The sequence below is a fragment of the Sebastes fasciatus genome, chromosome 21 (assembly GCF_043250625.1).
Source record: "Sebastes fasciatus isolate fSebFas1 chromosome 21, fSebFas1.pri, whole genome shotgun sequence".
NCBI lineage: Eukaryota > Metazoa > Chordata > Actinopteri > Perciformes > Sebastidae > Sebastes > Sebastes fasciatus.
In genome coordinates this window covers 7,278,747-7,296,162 of record NC_133815.1, presented here as the reverse complement: position 1 = coordinate 7,296,162, position 17,416 = coordinate 7,278,747, and the positions used below count along the sequence as shown (strand labels likewise).

The window sequence follows — 17,416 nt, the reverse complement described above, 5'->3', positions numbered from 1 at the left end:
ATTGATCCCCCCATACCCATCCACCTCCTGCCTTTTGTGCATTTTGTATATCGTCTCCAAGTCCCTATCGAGTACAGTTCACACAGAAATAATTAATACAACCGTGGCTCCAAGTTTTCCGTGTTAAAATTAAATTAAAATTAGTTTGTGGCTTTATTTAGGGAAATAAAATTAACTTTTTCTTAAATCAAATGGTGATGATGCAGTGGATCTGTGAGGGCCTGGGCAATCTTATTATAAAAGGCTGTATTTTTCTATGAATTTATTTATTATTTATATGTAGACTACATTGTTTAAATGCATGTAAGGCTATGAATTTATTATCCGGGTTTTTAGTGTAGGTTTGCTCAGCGTAAAAGCCTCTTAGACCACAGACTCTCCTTATTAAGGTACAAAAGGCCCTTTCTCTTTTTATTAACATATAAAACAACCTGGCCCTTCTGCCCTCTTCTGGTTTGAGGGCATAGTGACTGACTGTTGCAGTGCTCTGGGTCTGAAACCAGATTTTGTTGGTTTGAGTTTATGTTGTAATAAATAACCAAACCTGTCCAAATATTCACAAAACAGAAAAGAAGAAAACAAAACAAAGAACATAAATCAAACCAACATGAGACCTAGACATGCCAAGACAAAAACATATAATGTAAAATAAAATCTAAGAAACTATAAATTGCATATATCATTCTTCTTGAATCATGGTTTTTATTGTTTCCTTAAAAATAATTACCACAACAACCTAAACAAAGTATTCAGAAACAAGGGAGGGGGAAATATATATAAAAATAAAATAATTAATAAAATAAATTCACACACCAGCAGAATGTAAAAATAAATAAATAATACGAAAACAATTAAATAAAATACAAAAAAATGAATTAAATTGCATGTATCTTTCTTTGCCCTGGCCCCCCATTCAAAAAGGTTGATTTGCTTCAGATTGAGATGGTGGTGGTCTTGTCCATATAGGGTTTTTGCATCATCTTCCAGACACTCAAAAACAAGGGAGTAGAAAAAAATGATGAAAATAAAAATAATAATAAAAAATAATATAAAAAAATCAAATTTGATAAATATAATTAAATAATAATAATAATAATTTATAATAAAGAAATATAAATATATAAAATAAATAAATGAATAAAGGGGGGAAATTAAAGAATAAAGAAATAAAGAAATAAAGAAATAAGAAACATTAAAAATGATAATTAAGTATAATTAATTTATTTATAATAATAATCATCATCATGAGGATAATAATAATAAAGAAATATAAATATATTCAAATAAATAAATTGTCACAATTAAATAAAATTCAAAAATTTAATTTAATTTAATTAAATTGCATACATCTTTGGTGGTCGTCCTTATAAGGTTTTTGCGTCATCTTCCTGACACTCAAAAACAAGGGAGGAGAAAACAAATTATGATAGTAAAAATAATATATAAAAAATAAATAATAATAATATAAAAAATACAAATTGATAAATATAATTAAATAGTAATTAATAATAAAGAAATAAACGGGGAAAACTGTGATAAAAAACAATTAAAGATAAATAAATAAATAAGAAACATAAAAAATAAAAATGAAGTATAATTAATATATTATTATTATTATTATTATTATTATTATTAATAATAATAATAATAATAATAATAATAATAATAATAATAATAATCACAATAAAGAAATATAAATATATACAAATAAATAAATAAACACAATTAAATAAAATTCAAAACTTTAATTTAATTTAATTAAATTGCATATATCTTTGACTTGCTTCAGCTTGAGGTGGTGGTGGTCGTCGTCCTTATATAAGGTTTTTGCTTCCAGACAGGCTCAGTTTTCAAAGCTAAAAACACCGTGCGCACCTGCTGGTGTGTTTACGGTAATTGCGCTCCATCCCTCTGCGCACCGCGCCGTGTCTCTGCCTCCTCTCTGTCTGTCTGTGTCTGTCTGTCTGCTGGAGCTCGCTGCTTCAGATCCGAACAAAACACACTGACAAACGTGTGGAGAAGATGGTCGAAAAAAACAGAGAAATCTCTGAATCTAAAGGGTGGATTTGATGAACGCAGTGGATTGTTTGGAGCTCTCTCGGTGCTTCACGGCGAGCAGACAGCAGCTGAGAAAAAAAATCGTTTCGCAACCAACCAACCCTGTTTTGCATACAGGGCGCATGAAGTCTGGGGGTCTATTTCTCCACCCTGCTCAGAACAGAGACCTTGCAGTGTTGCACGGTGAGGAGACACTGAGGAGCGTCTAGTTTATTCTCTGCAGGATGTTTTGAGCGTCTGGTGTCGTCTGGAGGGTTTTTCTTCTTCTCCATTGCGCACACAACAAGGGAGAGAGAGAGGGGAGCCGCTGCTGCTGGAGAAGAAGAAGGACTTTTAGTGGGTTTGGTTTGGATATCAGGACATATTCGTCGTTAAAATGACGATGTCCGTCCCGGAGAGGAAATCAGGATCTGAGGGTAAAGAGGAGGAGAGTGAGGATGAGAGTGAGATCCTGGAAGAGAGCCCGTGTGGACGCTGGCAGAAACGCAAAGAGCAGGTTAGTGGGGTTTTTGTGTTTTCCTTTAATTAAAATGCAACTAATCTACTCATTAATGACGAGATGAATCACATGCAATCTTATGCAATTCTGCAGTCGAGGTGTTTTTTGCACCATAAATCTAACACACTGACATATTTTGTTTTTGTTTGTTTATTTGTTTTGCACAATTTAACACTATACAACATAACAAAAAATATAGAATAATAATAATGATAATAATAATAATATTTAATATATTTATATATATTATATATATATATATATAATATATTATATATTTAATAATAATAAAAATAAAAATGTATAATTATAATCAATTAATAATAATAATTAATAATAAAGAAATATAAATATATAAAATAAATAAATGAATAAATAATCATAAAAAACAATTAAAGAATAAATAAATAAATAAGAAACATACAAAATAAAAATGAGGTAGAATTAATTATTAATAATAATAATAATAATAATAATCATCATCATGATTTATTTGTTTTGCACAATTTAAGACTATATAACATAACAAAAAAATAATATAAAAATAAAAATGTATAATTATAATCAATTAATAATAATAAAGAAATAAAAATATATAAAATAAATAAATGAATAAATAATCATAAAAAACTACAGTGATAAAATATACAGTGCAGGAAGAGGCAAAAAAACCACTAGGCTTATCTGAAGCCTCCACCTAGAGACAAGATTAATAATATGACTACATAATAGTAATAAGAAACAATTAAGACAAGATATATATATATATATATAGATATAGATATATATATCTATATCTATATATAGTTACACCACAGTCAGCTGTAATGTCAGTGCAAAAATAGATTAGTCTTAATATTTTATCACCTATTTTGATAGGTGTTACAATTTCTTTTATTTTTTTTTATTTTGCACAATTTAAGACCATACAACATAACAAAAATGAATATAAATGAATAATATACAGTGTAGGAAGAGGCAAAAAAACCCCACTGGGCTTATCTGAAGCCTCCACCTAGAGACAATATTAATATAAAGAAATAATATGATTGACAAGATATATATATAATAACAACAATAACAATACAGTAAATATATCAAAACAATACAGTAAATATATCAACATATCATTATTTATAACATCCCTTGATCTACTTACATGAAGTCTATATTTTAGTGTGACAGGAATAGTTTGCTCATTTCACCACTTAATTGTTTGTATGGAGGATTTCTGTCCATTGAACCTGCAGTTTAACTCTTAATTCAGGTTTGCAAATCACACGTAACATACTGTGGGTGTGTAAACAAGTCTGTTCACTTTATGGCATGTTGTACCATAACAGCATGCAGGTTGTGCATAATCCAATAGAGAGCAATTTCAACCAAATATAGACATTTTAAGTCAAGTCTATTTTATTTAGGGAACCGACTACTGTCAACTGTTAAACATTTGCTGGTACCAGCTTCTTATATGTGGGTATTTTTTTAAAATGTTATATCATAAAGTTGATATCAAGGTCTTGGATTGTGTTGGTTCGCTAAAACAGGGAATTTCGAAGATGGGAATTTTATGGCATTTTATACACAAAATGATGATGATACCAGAGATAGGAAAACATTATAATAAAAATAATAATTAAAAATAAATACATAAGAAATAGAAAAATAAAAATAGAAAAATATGATGAATTAAAAATAATAATATAGAATTAAGGACGTTTTGAAAAATTGTGATGTGAATTTTATGACATTTAATACACAAAATGATGATGATACCAGGGATAGGAAAAAATAATTATGATAAAAATAATAATTACAAAAATAAATAAATACATAAGAAATATATAAAATAAAAATGTTTAATAAATTAAATATGATATTGATGATACCAGAGATAGGGGAAAAAATGATAATAAAAATAAAAAATATATAATAAAGGATTAAGGAAGTTTAAGGAAATTGTGATGTGCACATCTTTGTCTGTCCCAGATCTACAGCTTTATTTATGACTCTGCCACCTCTCCATGTGAAGGTCAGCTCCAGGCCAGACAATACATTAAAGAAAATAACCCAGTGGCCTCGCTTGAAGCTTCCTCACCCATAAATAATCCCATGTTTGTTTAATCAATCATCATCGGTGACTCATAGAGTCGCAGCACCGTTTCTGTGACATTCCCAGCTGCTGAAACCTTTCTACATGCTCCATGTGAGGAATATAAGAAAAGTTATTATCAGAGAGAAGAAACGTCTAAACGTCTTTTTGTGAGGCGGCGGGCGTCGGCTCCACTAACAGCTCCAGATAAGGCTGAATATTTAAATTGAAGGTTATCTCTCGAACGCACACGGCGTCCTCTGAACGCCGCCGACCACCTGACCTCAATGCTCTTTCTGTGCCATTGAGCACTCACAACCTACTCCCACCCTGATGGTTTTCCACCTATTGATTACCCATATGGGCTGCCTCTGCTGTCACATGTCCATCCACCACCCCACTCTGAGAGCACCAGTCATTTAGGGCTGGTTGCTATAGTAACAATCCATATCAGAATATCAATATGTTTCTGATATGAGCATGAAAGTAGCATCAAATAAGCAGATTTATGTTCAACGTGATGAACCGTGTCCCGCTGGTTCACATTACAGACAGACGTCATTATACAGGAACTTTAATAACCAATTAAATATATTTTTAATCACAATTTGCTTGGAAACCTTAATGTGGGAAGCATCATTTTGAGATATAGAGCTCCAAATAATGACTTTTTTTTAATACTATCAGCCAGTTTGACTAATTGTTTTGCCTGGTATAAAGAACAACTTTATTTTGAGACCACAGTTTGGCTTGTGGCCTTCATCAGGGTCCTCATAAAACACATTACAAACAACATGTAAATAGACCTGAAAATAATTCAAAGAGGTAAAAAGAAATATGACAGACATCCATAATTATAATATATTTTTACCTAATTTTTACCTCTTTGAATTATTTTCTGCTTCATGGTCTACACTATTTAAATGTAGTGTGTTTCATGATGACCCAGTCAATAAAGTTGTTTTTTATACTACTATAAGTGTAGCTGGAGTTTTGACATCTTTTTCCCTTCTCTGTACACCTTGGAAGTAGGTGAAGTTGTGCCAGAAACCCTGACTCTGCTTCTAATTGTTTTGCCTATAAATGTCAGAAAATAGCCTAAAATATCCGTCATAAGACCGTAAATCCAAAGGTGACGTCTTCAATTTGCTAATTTTTTCCAACCAACAATCCAAAAGTCAAAAGGTATTCAGTTTACAATCACAGAAAACAGAAAATCCTCACATTTGAGAAGCTGCAAACCAGCATTTTTGGTAAACATTTTTGCTTGATAAAAGACTTTAAACAATGAATCAGTTATCAACATTTTTGTACATTAATCTTCTGTTGATTGACAGAATCAGATTTATTGCCAAGTAGGTTTTTACATACAAGGAAAAAATACTCTTTATCAACATGGGAGTGGGCAAATATGCTGCTTTATGCAAACGTATGTATATATTTATTATTGGAAATCAATTAACAACACAAAACAATGATAAATATTGTCCAGAAACCCTCACAGGTACTGCATTTAGTATAAAACATATGCTCAAATCATAACATGGCAAACTGCAGCCCAACAGGCAACAACAGCTGTCAGTATGTCAGTGTGCTGACTTGACTATGACTTGCCCCAAACTGCATGTGATTATCATAAAGTGGGCATGTCTGTAAAGGGGAGACTCGTGGGTACACAATGAACCCATTTACATTCACATATCTTGAGGTCAGAGGTCAAGGGACCCCTTTGAAAATGGCCATGACAGTTTTTCCTCGCCAAAATTTAGTGTGAAGCATTATTTAGCCTGCTTTGTGACAAGCTAGCATGACATGGTTGGTATCAATTGATTCCTTAGGTTTTCTAGTTTCATATGATACCAGTATCTTCACTCTAGCTTTAAAACTGAGCCCGCTACAACCTAAAGATCGCAAGGTGCGTCAACGCGTTATTATCCCATTAACTTTGACAGCCCTATTCATAACATAAACATAGTAAGAGAAATTAAAATAAAAAAGCAAGTATTGCAACAACCAAGAAACATAAATACATAACAGAAAGAAAAAAATGAAAAATACTGTAAAAATATGTACAATATATCTGAATAGAAAGGAAGAACTGTGCAGAAATGTGCAGAATTGATTAATTGATTAACCGGGATGAGCTTATGATCATAATTGTCTCTATATTATCATTAAGGCTAAATGATTTTAAAAATAAATATATAATTGCGATTATTTTTGACTGATTGCGATATGATTTGCGATATTAGAAGGGATGATAATTTTGACATCATTATTCTCATTTTTGTTAAGAAATGAAATGATTATGGTGTGTTTTGTGAAGATCTGTAACAAACAAAGATGTTTTATTAAGTCTGTAGAATATGATGTGTAGACCAGGACATCTCTGCAGCACCACAATATTTAATCTAAAATGGTATTTTGACACACAGTAGCAACCACATTGCGATTTTGATAAAAAATGTGGCTGAATTGTGCAGCCCTAATTATCGTTACTTGCATAGCTACAGTCAGATTTAGCCTTGCTTTTTTTTATGATGCAAAACAAGAAGCAAAACATTTGCCTCAGTCGCCATGCAGGCTTCGAGAATAACAAAATAAACCGATGTTATCTCTGTTGGGACAAGCTGAGCCAATAAATGTTGCCAACATATTCATAAAGCAGCTCCAACAGGTTAAAAACACATCTGTCGTAACATGTGAAGTCGCTCTGCTGTTGATAGACGAGTACGGTGCAGATATATGAAATAACGAATCACTTGTGTTGTTTTGATGCGTTCGCGCTGCAAGGCTTTCTCCTCTCTCTGCAGCAGGCCGGGGTGTGTCTGAGCGGCAGGCTTGAAACGCTCACGAATATACCCAATAGCAAATAAGTCAGTGGGTGAAAGTTGAGAAGACACGCTGCCTTATCTGTTATTCGGCAAACACAGGCCGCAGTCACACGGTCAGCGCATGGTATTGTTGCATTTCATGGCTGTTTTCTCAGGCGGGAATGATTTAAACCTCGTCAAAGTGGATGAATGCGTTGCCTTCAAAGTCAGTTTATCCCTCTTGACTCAACACACAGAGTATTGATGTTTCCGAGCGCTGCTGGTGTGTGATTGGAAAGCAAAGCTGTGTGAGCTGAAGCATAATAACTGTAAAGGCGGTGTTTTGCATTGTGGTTTATTGCTGGAAATCTTTCCTGGCTCAGATGTTTGTGACAAAATAAACAGGAAATATTTCCCTCAAGTTACAACACGAGATAACACAAGAAGTTGTTTAACATTTTCTATTCCAGGACCAGATAAATTAAAATGTGTGTATAATTATTGCACACAGTGTTGACATACAGCTGCTCTCTTTGTGAACATGACTTGCTGACGGGTGTCACGTATCCTCTGATTGAGTCATCCGTTTCTTCCCAGAATGTGGACATTCAGGCACAACATTACACAAAGACAATGCAGTGATTCACTAAATATTGCTATTGAGACATGAATCTAACAAGTTTATCTCACAGCTTTGAAGAAAACAAAATCCTCCTCATTTTTCCGTGAAGAAATGTTGCACAATATGTACAGAGATCAGACACTGGATGCTCTAAAGCCGAGGTTTTCATACTATGAGGCGAGACCTGAGGCAAAGATCCTGTATGAGGTGAAAGGGAAAGGTGCATGCTGGTGTTCTTAAAACAACGAGAAATTAGTTCTTTTAATTTGGCCCGCTGATTTGACCCACGTATTAACGCTGTCAGCAGTTAACGCTGCAGATTAAGTTCTCTTAAGCCTCCAATCATGGCTATTGACAGCGCGGAGGCATAAAAGGGCTAAAAGATTATGTTTCTGGGTTGTCTTTCCTTAAATCCGTCCGTCCCATTCTCATGGACATAACGTTTTTTTGCACAAACCTCCACTTGGACTCAAGGATGAACTGATTAGATTTCGGTCAAGGTCCCTGTGACCTACTGGTGAGGAGAGTTATTTCCTCTCACGCAGGTTCAAGACATACATGGTAGTTGGCCGTCGGCTGTAGTCTTTGCGGTGTGTTCAAGGGCAACTTTTTTGGCCAAAAAACAGAGATTGACGCTGGTTCTTTGATGTCGGTTTGTCTGGGCCTTAAGAAGGGGGAAGCCCTAGTTTTTGGCCATAACTCAAGAATGCATATGCTAGTTATGATAATTTCACACACGTCTAATAGGATAAAATTATGAAGTGATGACATTTTGGACAGTCATGGATGTAAACTGCAACTTGACCGGTTGGCGGAGGCATACAACCACGACGCAGTAGTTTTTCAGTAGCAAACAGGAGAAGCTAATAGTTAATTCGGCAAACTTTTAATGGTGCCAATTTATCCAAATGTAAACAAATATATGGCAAAAAAAACACGGCTCAATTGTAGCCCACAGCTGACTAACTGAGTCCATGGTAACCTCATAGCTCCTGTCCCCTGCCTGCTCTAAAGAGTGATTGTCTGTGTCATGACAGCACAGTGGGAGTCCCATCCAGCAGAGACTCAGTCCACCCTGACCCGTCACACTGAGCTCTTTTTATTATAGTGCAGCCTTGACGGAAGATTATCACCGACCCCCCTGTGATCCTCAATGTCGCAGCCTCACAGACCTCCTGAAGTGAATCCTCACCCATCCCCTCTCTGTGGTGCAGCAGCACATGCAGCACTCACTCCAGTAATTGCTCCATCTTCTATTTCCAGGACCTAGCTCCATCCGCTGCTTTAACAGAGTGATGACAATATAGCAGCCTGGGTCGGGCAAGACTGCATTCATTTGTCATGGTGTTAATTCACGAGCTCAGATGAATATGTGAGGTTGAATGTGGTGGGCAGACGCTGCTTTCTGCACTCGTGTGTTAACCGAAATCTCATGCATATGTTAATGCTCGCAGGCATGTGTCAGGATTGAGAACATCGAGGCACGTAGACACGTACAGACAGGTGTGAGCAATATGAAAAAAAACTAATAATGCAATCTGAAAAACAGACATTTTGACATGTAAAAAAAAGGTTTAAATAATGAAATAATGATATCTGAATTCAATTTAGCTGCTTTGTTTTGGCGTACACACACTTGAATAGAACAGAGCCAAATAATAAATCCATGATATTTACTAAAATATTCTAAATCACACAGTAAAAAGTCATTTTTTTTAATGTTTTGCTGGAATACAATTCTATAATTTTCAAAAAGATATATGAAAATAAGCCCACAATATGCAGCTTTCATCAGCTGTGTGGTTGTATTGATTTCATTTAGCGCTGCCTGCGGTGCTCATTGGATCCCATGATGTTTTACTCCAACAAGTTACTGATACACAAGCGTGTTTTGCAGTTTAAACATACTGTAGGCAGCCTTGTTCTCTGTGAAGCGCTGTGTCTTATCCATAGTATGACATGTGACCCTATAGGGTAAATGTAAGAAATACAATTAGAAACAACCACAGCAGTTTAACATCATTAAAGGGAAAAATCGCCAATTTTCAACCATATCTCTATCTACCCGAGTTAAAGATATACTGTAGTCTGAAAAACGCCTGCAGTTGCCGATGTTCTTTGTGTCTCTGGGGCGCAGCTGTGAAACCGGTTGTTCTTGCTGCATCCAGCGCCGTAATTTGACATGACAGTTGGCAGGCTGGTCTCCTACACAGTTCGTAGCTATACGTATGAAAAGTAATGCACTGTAATTGGTAAAATATCAATTTCCAATGACATAAAACAGAGAAAAACACTCAATCACAGGCCGGCCAGACACATTGGGATAATTTTATTAGTCAAATGAAAGACAACCAAAAATCATCACCACACATTAACCAGGATGTATGATGTGCTGAAAACCTGTTGTAGTTTTTGGATGTTTTCCACGTCTGAGGTCGTAAAGACGAGCTGTTAAACTGAGCAAACGACCCCTCGGCGTAGGGCATTGCCCCTCGTAAGCCCGTGTCAAGTTGTGGCTTGCCGTAAGCGCTGCCTGTTCCGAGGGGGATCCTCCTAATGACTTACGCTCCATAATAATCCAGCAGTGTAGGCATGTTTGCTGCTTTGACAGCTGCCCTACGAGGAATGACATCCACTCCGATTTCCCTGGAGGGTAAACAGAGCAGGGAAAGTCAGCTTTGATCCACCTGTTAACATGGTCGCTGTGCCAACCGCGGTCCTCCCCGCCGGGTGCCCGGAGCTTTGCTAGGAAACACATTCACACCCATTCATTCCTAGAATACAAAATAATGATTTGTGCAGATGTCCATTGATTTTTGGTTGTTTTTAGCCACGCTAGCGGCATGGCTTTACGGATAGTAGTGTTGCTCTGTCTGTTGGTCAGTCCACCACTTTGTCCAGACTTAAATATCTCAGCAACTACTAGATGGATTGACATGAAACTTTGTACAGTTGTTCATGGTCGTCAGAGGATGAATCCTACGGACATTGGGGATCCCTTCGCTTTTCATCGAGTGCCACCATGAGGTTAAGATTTCTTGGCTTTTAGTAAAATATCTCAATAACTATTAAATGGATTAGACTTTGGTACAGATATTCATGGTGCCCAGAGGATGAATCTTGACTGACTTTGGTGATCCTCTGACTTTTTCTGTAGCACCACCAACAGGTCAAAGTAGAGACCTGCAGCTCCGCCTTCTCTCTACGCATGAATGATTTAATGACGCTGTGTTATTTACCCTCTCGTGTGTGTGTGATGACAAACTGTATTTTACAGCCTGGGCGTCTCTTACACCCAGCCTGCCAGATTACACTAGAGATAGCGTGCTATTTCCAGCTGTCATTGTTCAATTTTACTACACAGCTCTCAGTCGGCGGGGGTGTTTAAAAATGAAATTGCAAATTAATGGTGTCGAGCTGTTGTTCACATGAGCTAATTGTTGTCTTCTGTGATTTTGAGACTGCTTTTATGCTCGGGCGGAAAAGCGGAATACTTTCTGATGTTTACATGCATGGAGGAGGCCTGTTTATACAAAACAGCAGCACCTGCATGAGGGTTTAAGGTGATCTTTTCATCGGTCAGCGTCTAGACAGGGATGCTAACCAATGAGTCTCCGCCCTCGGACATACTCTGTTATCATCAGCTTGTAATATTGAGCGCATTCCAGGAGTTCATTAGAGAGTTGCTGTGATAGCTGCAGCTGGCATCTCAACTTTATTGCAGGTGAACAGAGGAGAGGAGGGAAGTCTTCATGCAGCTCTGTTAAAAGTTTCCAGACAGAATCTTGTATTAGCAAGATTATTAAATTGACCTGTGTAGTTCCTGTTTTTGAAGAGTCCTCTGTCTGTGAGTAAATCAATCGTTCCTGCCGATTATTTGTTCAAAGCCTAGAAACTCGTGTGCGCCATAAACTTATTGGTTCCCTTTAATTTAATCATTTGTGTCCTTGAAATACTTAATTTGTTCCCCCGTTCCCTTACACGACATCCACGTCCCTCATATTGTGCAGACCATGAATACAAACAGCCAAGTAGGATAAACCATTTACACCAACCTCCCAGTTGTAGTTATAAGTAGGAAAGATGAGGAATTTCTCTCCCACTCGGCACAAAGAATAAGCGTCAACAAACTGAAGACGGCAAGCTACCGAGCGTTGATGTAAACAATGTACAATTTAAAATAAGCCATTTAAAAAGTGGCTTTGCAGATGTTTTATGAGGTAGAAATGCGTTAGATCTTAAGGATAATCACGATGCTTTTTAGTGAGAAACAGTGACTTTAAACATAACTTTTGTTTGTTAGCAAGAAAACTCCACAGTGTGCACCTTTTAAGGAAATTGAGGGAATGATTTATCAGAAATATTACACCTTCACATCCACTGAGTTCCTTACTATTACATGATATTGCAGCTCCTGTCAGTGGAGAAAGTGTCTATCTGCCTCCTCTGCGATGTATTTTTTTCTCGTATGATGTTTAATATTTATGAGTCTTGAAAGGCGCTCTTGCTTTTATGTTCACAGACTGACATCAAATGTTGACATTTACCCAAGTCCATTTTCTGATCAGTTTTCTGAAAATCAGCTGTCCTGAAAATGTCATGTTGGGACAGTCAACACTGACACCAAAGAACTAGTGATGTTCGGAAATACAGGTTACAAACACAATAGTTTTAAAGGGGACATATCATGCTCATTTTCAGCTTCATACTTGTATGTTGGGTTTCTACTAGAACATGTTTACATGCTTCAACGTTAAAAAAACACATGATTTTTCTCATACTGTCTGTCTGAATATACCTGTATTCACCCTCTGTCTGAAACGCTTCATTTTAGCGCCTGTCTCTTTAAGACTTCCTCCAGAAAAAGCCCAGTCAGCTCTGATCGGTTGATGTAAAAAATATGGTGAATCTTTGCAAAGGTAGTTCTCAAGCTGTGGGTGGAGATACTCAGATGGGGGGCGGTATATTCTAATGAGCCTGCAAAATCAATTTGTATGTAATCCATGTAATTGTGAACCAGGAAGTATAAAGAGCGACAAACGCCATGTAGGGAGGAGGTTGGGGTGGATTGGCGGGTCAAAAAACTCTCACACCAGGAGACCGGTGTTTGTATCCCGTGTGAAACCAGAAGTCAATGTTGATATAATGTGTGTGTGTATATATATATATATATATATATATATATATATGTATATGTATATATATATATATGTATAGTATATTATGTATATAAAAGGAAGAATAAGTTCTTGTAAGATATCATACAAATCGTTACAAATCGTAAGAGGATACATTTGGCATGTGACATAGGAAGGGGAGCCAAATCTGAATGGCTTGTTGTATCACATGTTTTCTGATCTAGACAGCCCACACAAAAGTGATTGGGTTGTCTTATTTCACAGTTTGTGGGTTGGTAAGCACACCAGATACCCAAATGCATGTACAAAAGTACTGAAAAAATACGTTTTTCCTGATATTTCCCCTTTTAAAAGCTGCTGTTTCTGTCGTCCTGCATGGACAGAAACATCACAAAAACCTTCCGCCTGCTAAGAGTAGGTCCTCTGTGTATCAGGTCCACTACAACACATTGTGAACTCAATAGCCTTGAGCTGTGGTGTGAGCTGAACAGGTGGTGTTCAACCTATTAGACTCCATCATGACATGAACAGGCCTCACATCAAGCAGTCATACATTTATACCTGAACTTTTTGGCCTCGGAGCACTTCCATGTTTCAATCTGTAGCTGAAGAAGACATTGGATCATGTGATCTTGAGGGATCCCGTCACCTGGGTGTGAAATGTGAGCAGGTCGGGCCAGCGAGGCTTCTGGGGGGGTCATCAGATCTGATGGGAGACACTAACAGAGAGGGATCTGTCAGCGTTTTCCACTACAGCTGTGTGAAACGGAGCTACTCGGATTTTCTGCCAGTCGGACGGGAAAGCTGGCATGAAAAGGAATCCTCTAGGAATGGCTGACATGTCTGCAGGACTTCACGGAGCTGTCATAGTGGTTCACGTCACATGACACGTATGCCTCTGAGCAATGCCTCGCGCTTACTCAAGCACGCTTTACACACAGTCGGCAAGATCTTCCAAAGACGGCTGTTTCCCAGAGTCATCTTTTCACAAACGACTGTGAAATAACTGTTTAAATGCCGGCATATTTGCAGAGCAGACCTCAGTTTTTATATTTCTTGCATCCCTGAATTCATGAGGATTTTGGCAATTATCACACAGAAACAAAAGTATTAACACTACCATTTGGATTTGCATAATTCAAACTTTATTGTGCCATCATTATTCATCTCTCTTCATTTACCATCGTCTACTGTTAGAGCCTCTATTTGCAGTTAAATGAAACACACTGTGGGGAACTCAGATTCTGTACTTAATATTTCTAGGTTTTTCTTTTCTTAAACAGTGGTACATCCCAACAAAATACTTCCAGAAGAGCACCAATGGAGCTTAATCACATAAAGTTATGCATATGAAATCCATAGATATAAAACAGAAAACATTGTTGGTAAATGTCAGGTTTTCAGACTTAAAAAGCATCTGTTAAGAATGACTTGTGCAGAAAGAATCAACAGTCAAAGAGAATGAAATCAATTGTAGAAAAAACATAAACCAGTTCAGGAGCAGTGTTTCTGTGGGGGAGAGTAACTTTGCAGACCTTTTTACATACACAAAAAGCTTTATAACACACTAAAGGAAAGGGAAAAAGCACAAATGCATAATAGGTCCTCTGTGGCTGCATGTGTTAAAACTAGGGTTGTCAATTGATTAAAATATTTTATCGTGATTAATCGCATGATTGTCCATAGTTAATCGCGATTAATCACGCATTTTTTATCTGTTCAAAATGTACCTGAAAGGGAGATTTATCAAGTATTTAATACTCTTATCAACATGGGAGTGGGAAAATGTGCTGCTTTATGCAAATGTATGTATATATTTATTATTGGAAGTCAATTAACAACACAAAACAATGACAAATATTGTCCAGAAACCCTCACAGATACTGCATTTAGCATTAAAAATATGCTCAAATCATAACATGGCAAACTGCAGCCCAACAGGCAACAACAGCTGTCAGTGTGTCAGTGTGCTGACTTGACTATGACTTGCCCCAAACTGCATGTGATTATCATAAAGTGGGCATGTCTGTAAAGGGGAGACTCGTGGGTACCCAGAGAACCCATTTTCATTCACATATCTTGAGGTCAGAGGTCAAGAGACCCCTTTGAAAATGTCCATGCCGGTTTTTCCTCGCCAAAATTTAGCGCAAGTTTGGATCGTTATTTAGCCTCCTTCGCGTCAAGCTAGTATGACATGGTGGATACCAATGGATTCCTTATTTGCGTTATTATTGCGTTAACTTTGACAGCCCTAATATATAGAGTTTGTGATTGCAACCCATGCACTACATTTACACCATGAACCTCATTCTTTGAGAGAAATCTGGCTATGGCATAAAAAATCTCAGAAGGAAGTGAGGCAGCAGTCTGCACCCTTTAATAACGTATATCAAAATATATACAAACCTCTGACGTACAACAGTGGAAACACAACTGAGGGAATTTTCCTGGTCACATGCAGATCTTTGTCTTGTGATGCTGATGCACACACACTAGGTATAATAATAGTTTTGGTCTCAGTCTAGTTCCTGTCTTGTATTATGATGTGAAGCCTTTAATAAAGCTCAGTGAAGCCTCCCACTGTCCACACTAAGAGCTGACTGCCTGACGTCTAAGGCTGATTTACTGTTAAATGGTTGTTGCACAGAGCAGAGAGACTGTAAAGACATTAAAGGAACAGTTATGGTCAGATTGTTGTTATTGTTTTACCCTCGCCCTGCTTTGCAGCAAAGGCCAAGGTCCTCCACCTCCTCACGTCTGCCCCGGTGTTATGTGTGACTTTTGATCAAAGAACATGTGTGTGAATATCAAACAATAAAAAAAAAAAAAATCCTTCATAGCGCTCCAACCGCTGCAGGCCTTTGTACAATAGGTTGCGTAAAGCCTCAACAAACACGACTATCTGTCTCCGCAAAGACTTGTGTGTTTTAACTATCAATAACGGAGGGATACCACATGAATGTTTCCTGTACACACACTTTTACAGCTTCAAAGGGAGCTTTCCTCACTACCAGCTGATATGACAAAAACTCTGTGTGTGCAGGTTTCACAGTGTTGATTCAATCCTCTGCACTTCAACACAGTCGGCTCCTATCTTGACCTTTGAAGCCAAATATCAGTGTGTGTGTGTGTGTGTGTGTGTGTGTGTGTGTGCGCGTCAAATATGCACATAAAAAGGGACGTAGCGACAATCGGACCTCGTGGAGAAACATGACATTCATATTTAAGGTTTAAATGTGTAGGGAACTTGTTATCTAAAGTTTTTATTTATTTCCTTAAAGTGCTATATATTAAAAAAAAAATTGCAGTGCTGTGTAGACATGTTTTTAAGGTTATGTTGCACCAATTTCTAAAATATTTGCACCATTCTACGGTATAAACAGCCTAGTTTTATGAAAAGATCATCTTTCCAGCTTCTTTAATCACTCAGTAATCTCTCAATGAATTGAAACCACTTCTCTTTGACATGATGAAAATGAAGATGCAGCAAGAACACACACAGAATAAAATATACAATCAAATATGAACAAAACCATCAATTCCTGAGCTGTGTGAATGTTTTACTCCGGTGTTGTTGCTCGAGGCCTCATCGTTTACCTACTACAGCTCTTCTCTTCTCAGATTTCCTCTCCCTCATAAATCTGCTGTTGTCCCCGCGCGTGTCAGTCACGACCCAATTTGCATTCAAAATTTGAATGTGTTGTTGATGCAGCTCAGGCAGCTGAAAGTAAAGCAGGTTACTCTCATGCAGGAGTTGAATTATAAGTGCATCCCAGCAGCCATCAATCAGGACGACGGCTGATGAATTAAATATGGAGCCGATGATTTAAAGCCCCCCCCCTGCTGCGCTGCACAGGGAGGATCAGGGCTGTAGCTTGCATAGAGGACACAGAGGTCATGTCCTCTGCATTTCCAGTTATCCTCACGATAAAAGATAAAATGATTGTTGCCTTGAGTTGTAAAGCCTCATAGTCTTTATAAAGAGCTCTTAATAAACCTTTAAACTCATGCATCTGTTACTCAAGCTGAACTTCCTGGATCGTATTTTATCAACCGTGTCTCCCACTAAATCATGTTCCCATACAACTAAACTGCAAATCTCAATCACGTTTTGAGGGAAACGTGATTTCTCCCGGATTACGGTCGCCGTTTTAGGGCACGGTCACACGTGCAAAGTGAACATTCCTCCTGTTC

General features: G+C 37.1%; 1 protein-coding gene across 2 annotated transcripts in view; it reads left to right on the top strand.

Annotated features, from left to right (window-relative positions):
* The first annotated feature begins 1,898 nt into the window (after positions 1 to 1,898).
* The window catches only part of LOC141759625 (nuclear receptor-binding protein 2-like), a 36,591-nt gene continuing 21,073 nt past the window's right edge, over positions 1,899 to 17,416 (top strand). For both annotated transcript variants that reach the window (XM_074621836.1, XM_074621835.1), the window contains exon 1: positions 1,899 to 2,554. In XM_074621836.1, the coding sequence (XP_074477937.1) occupies positions 2,435 to 2,554 (120 nt within the window). In that variant the 5' untranslated portion in view covers positions 1,899 to 2,434. The remainder of the gene's footprint in view (positions 2,555 to 17,416) is intronic.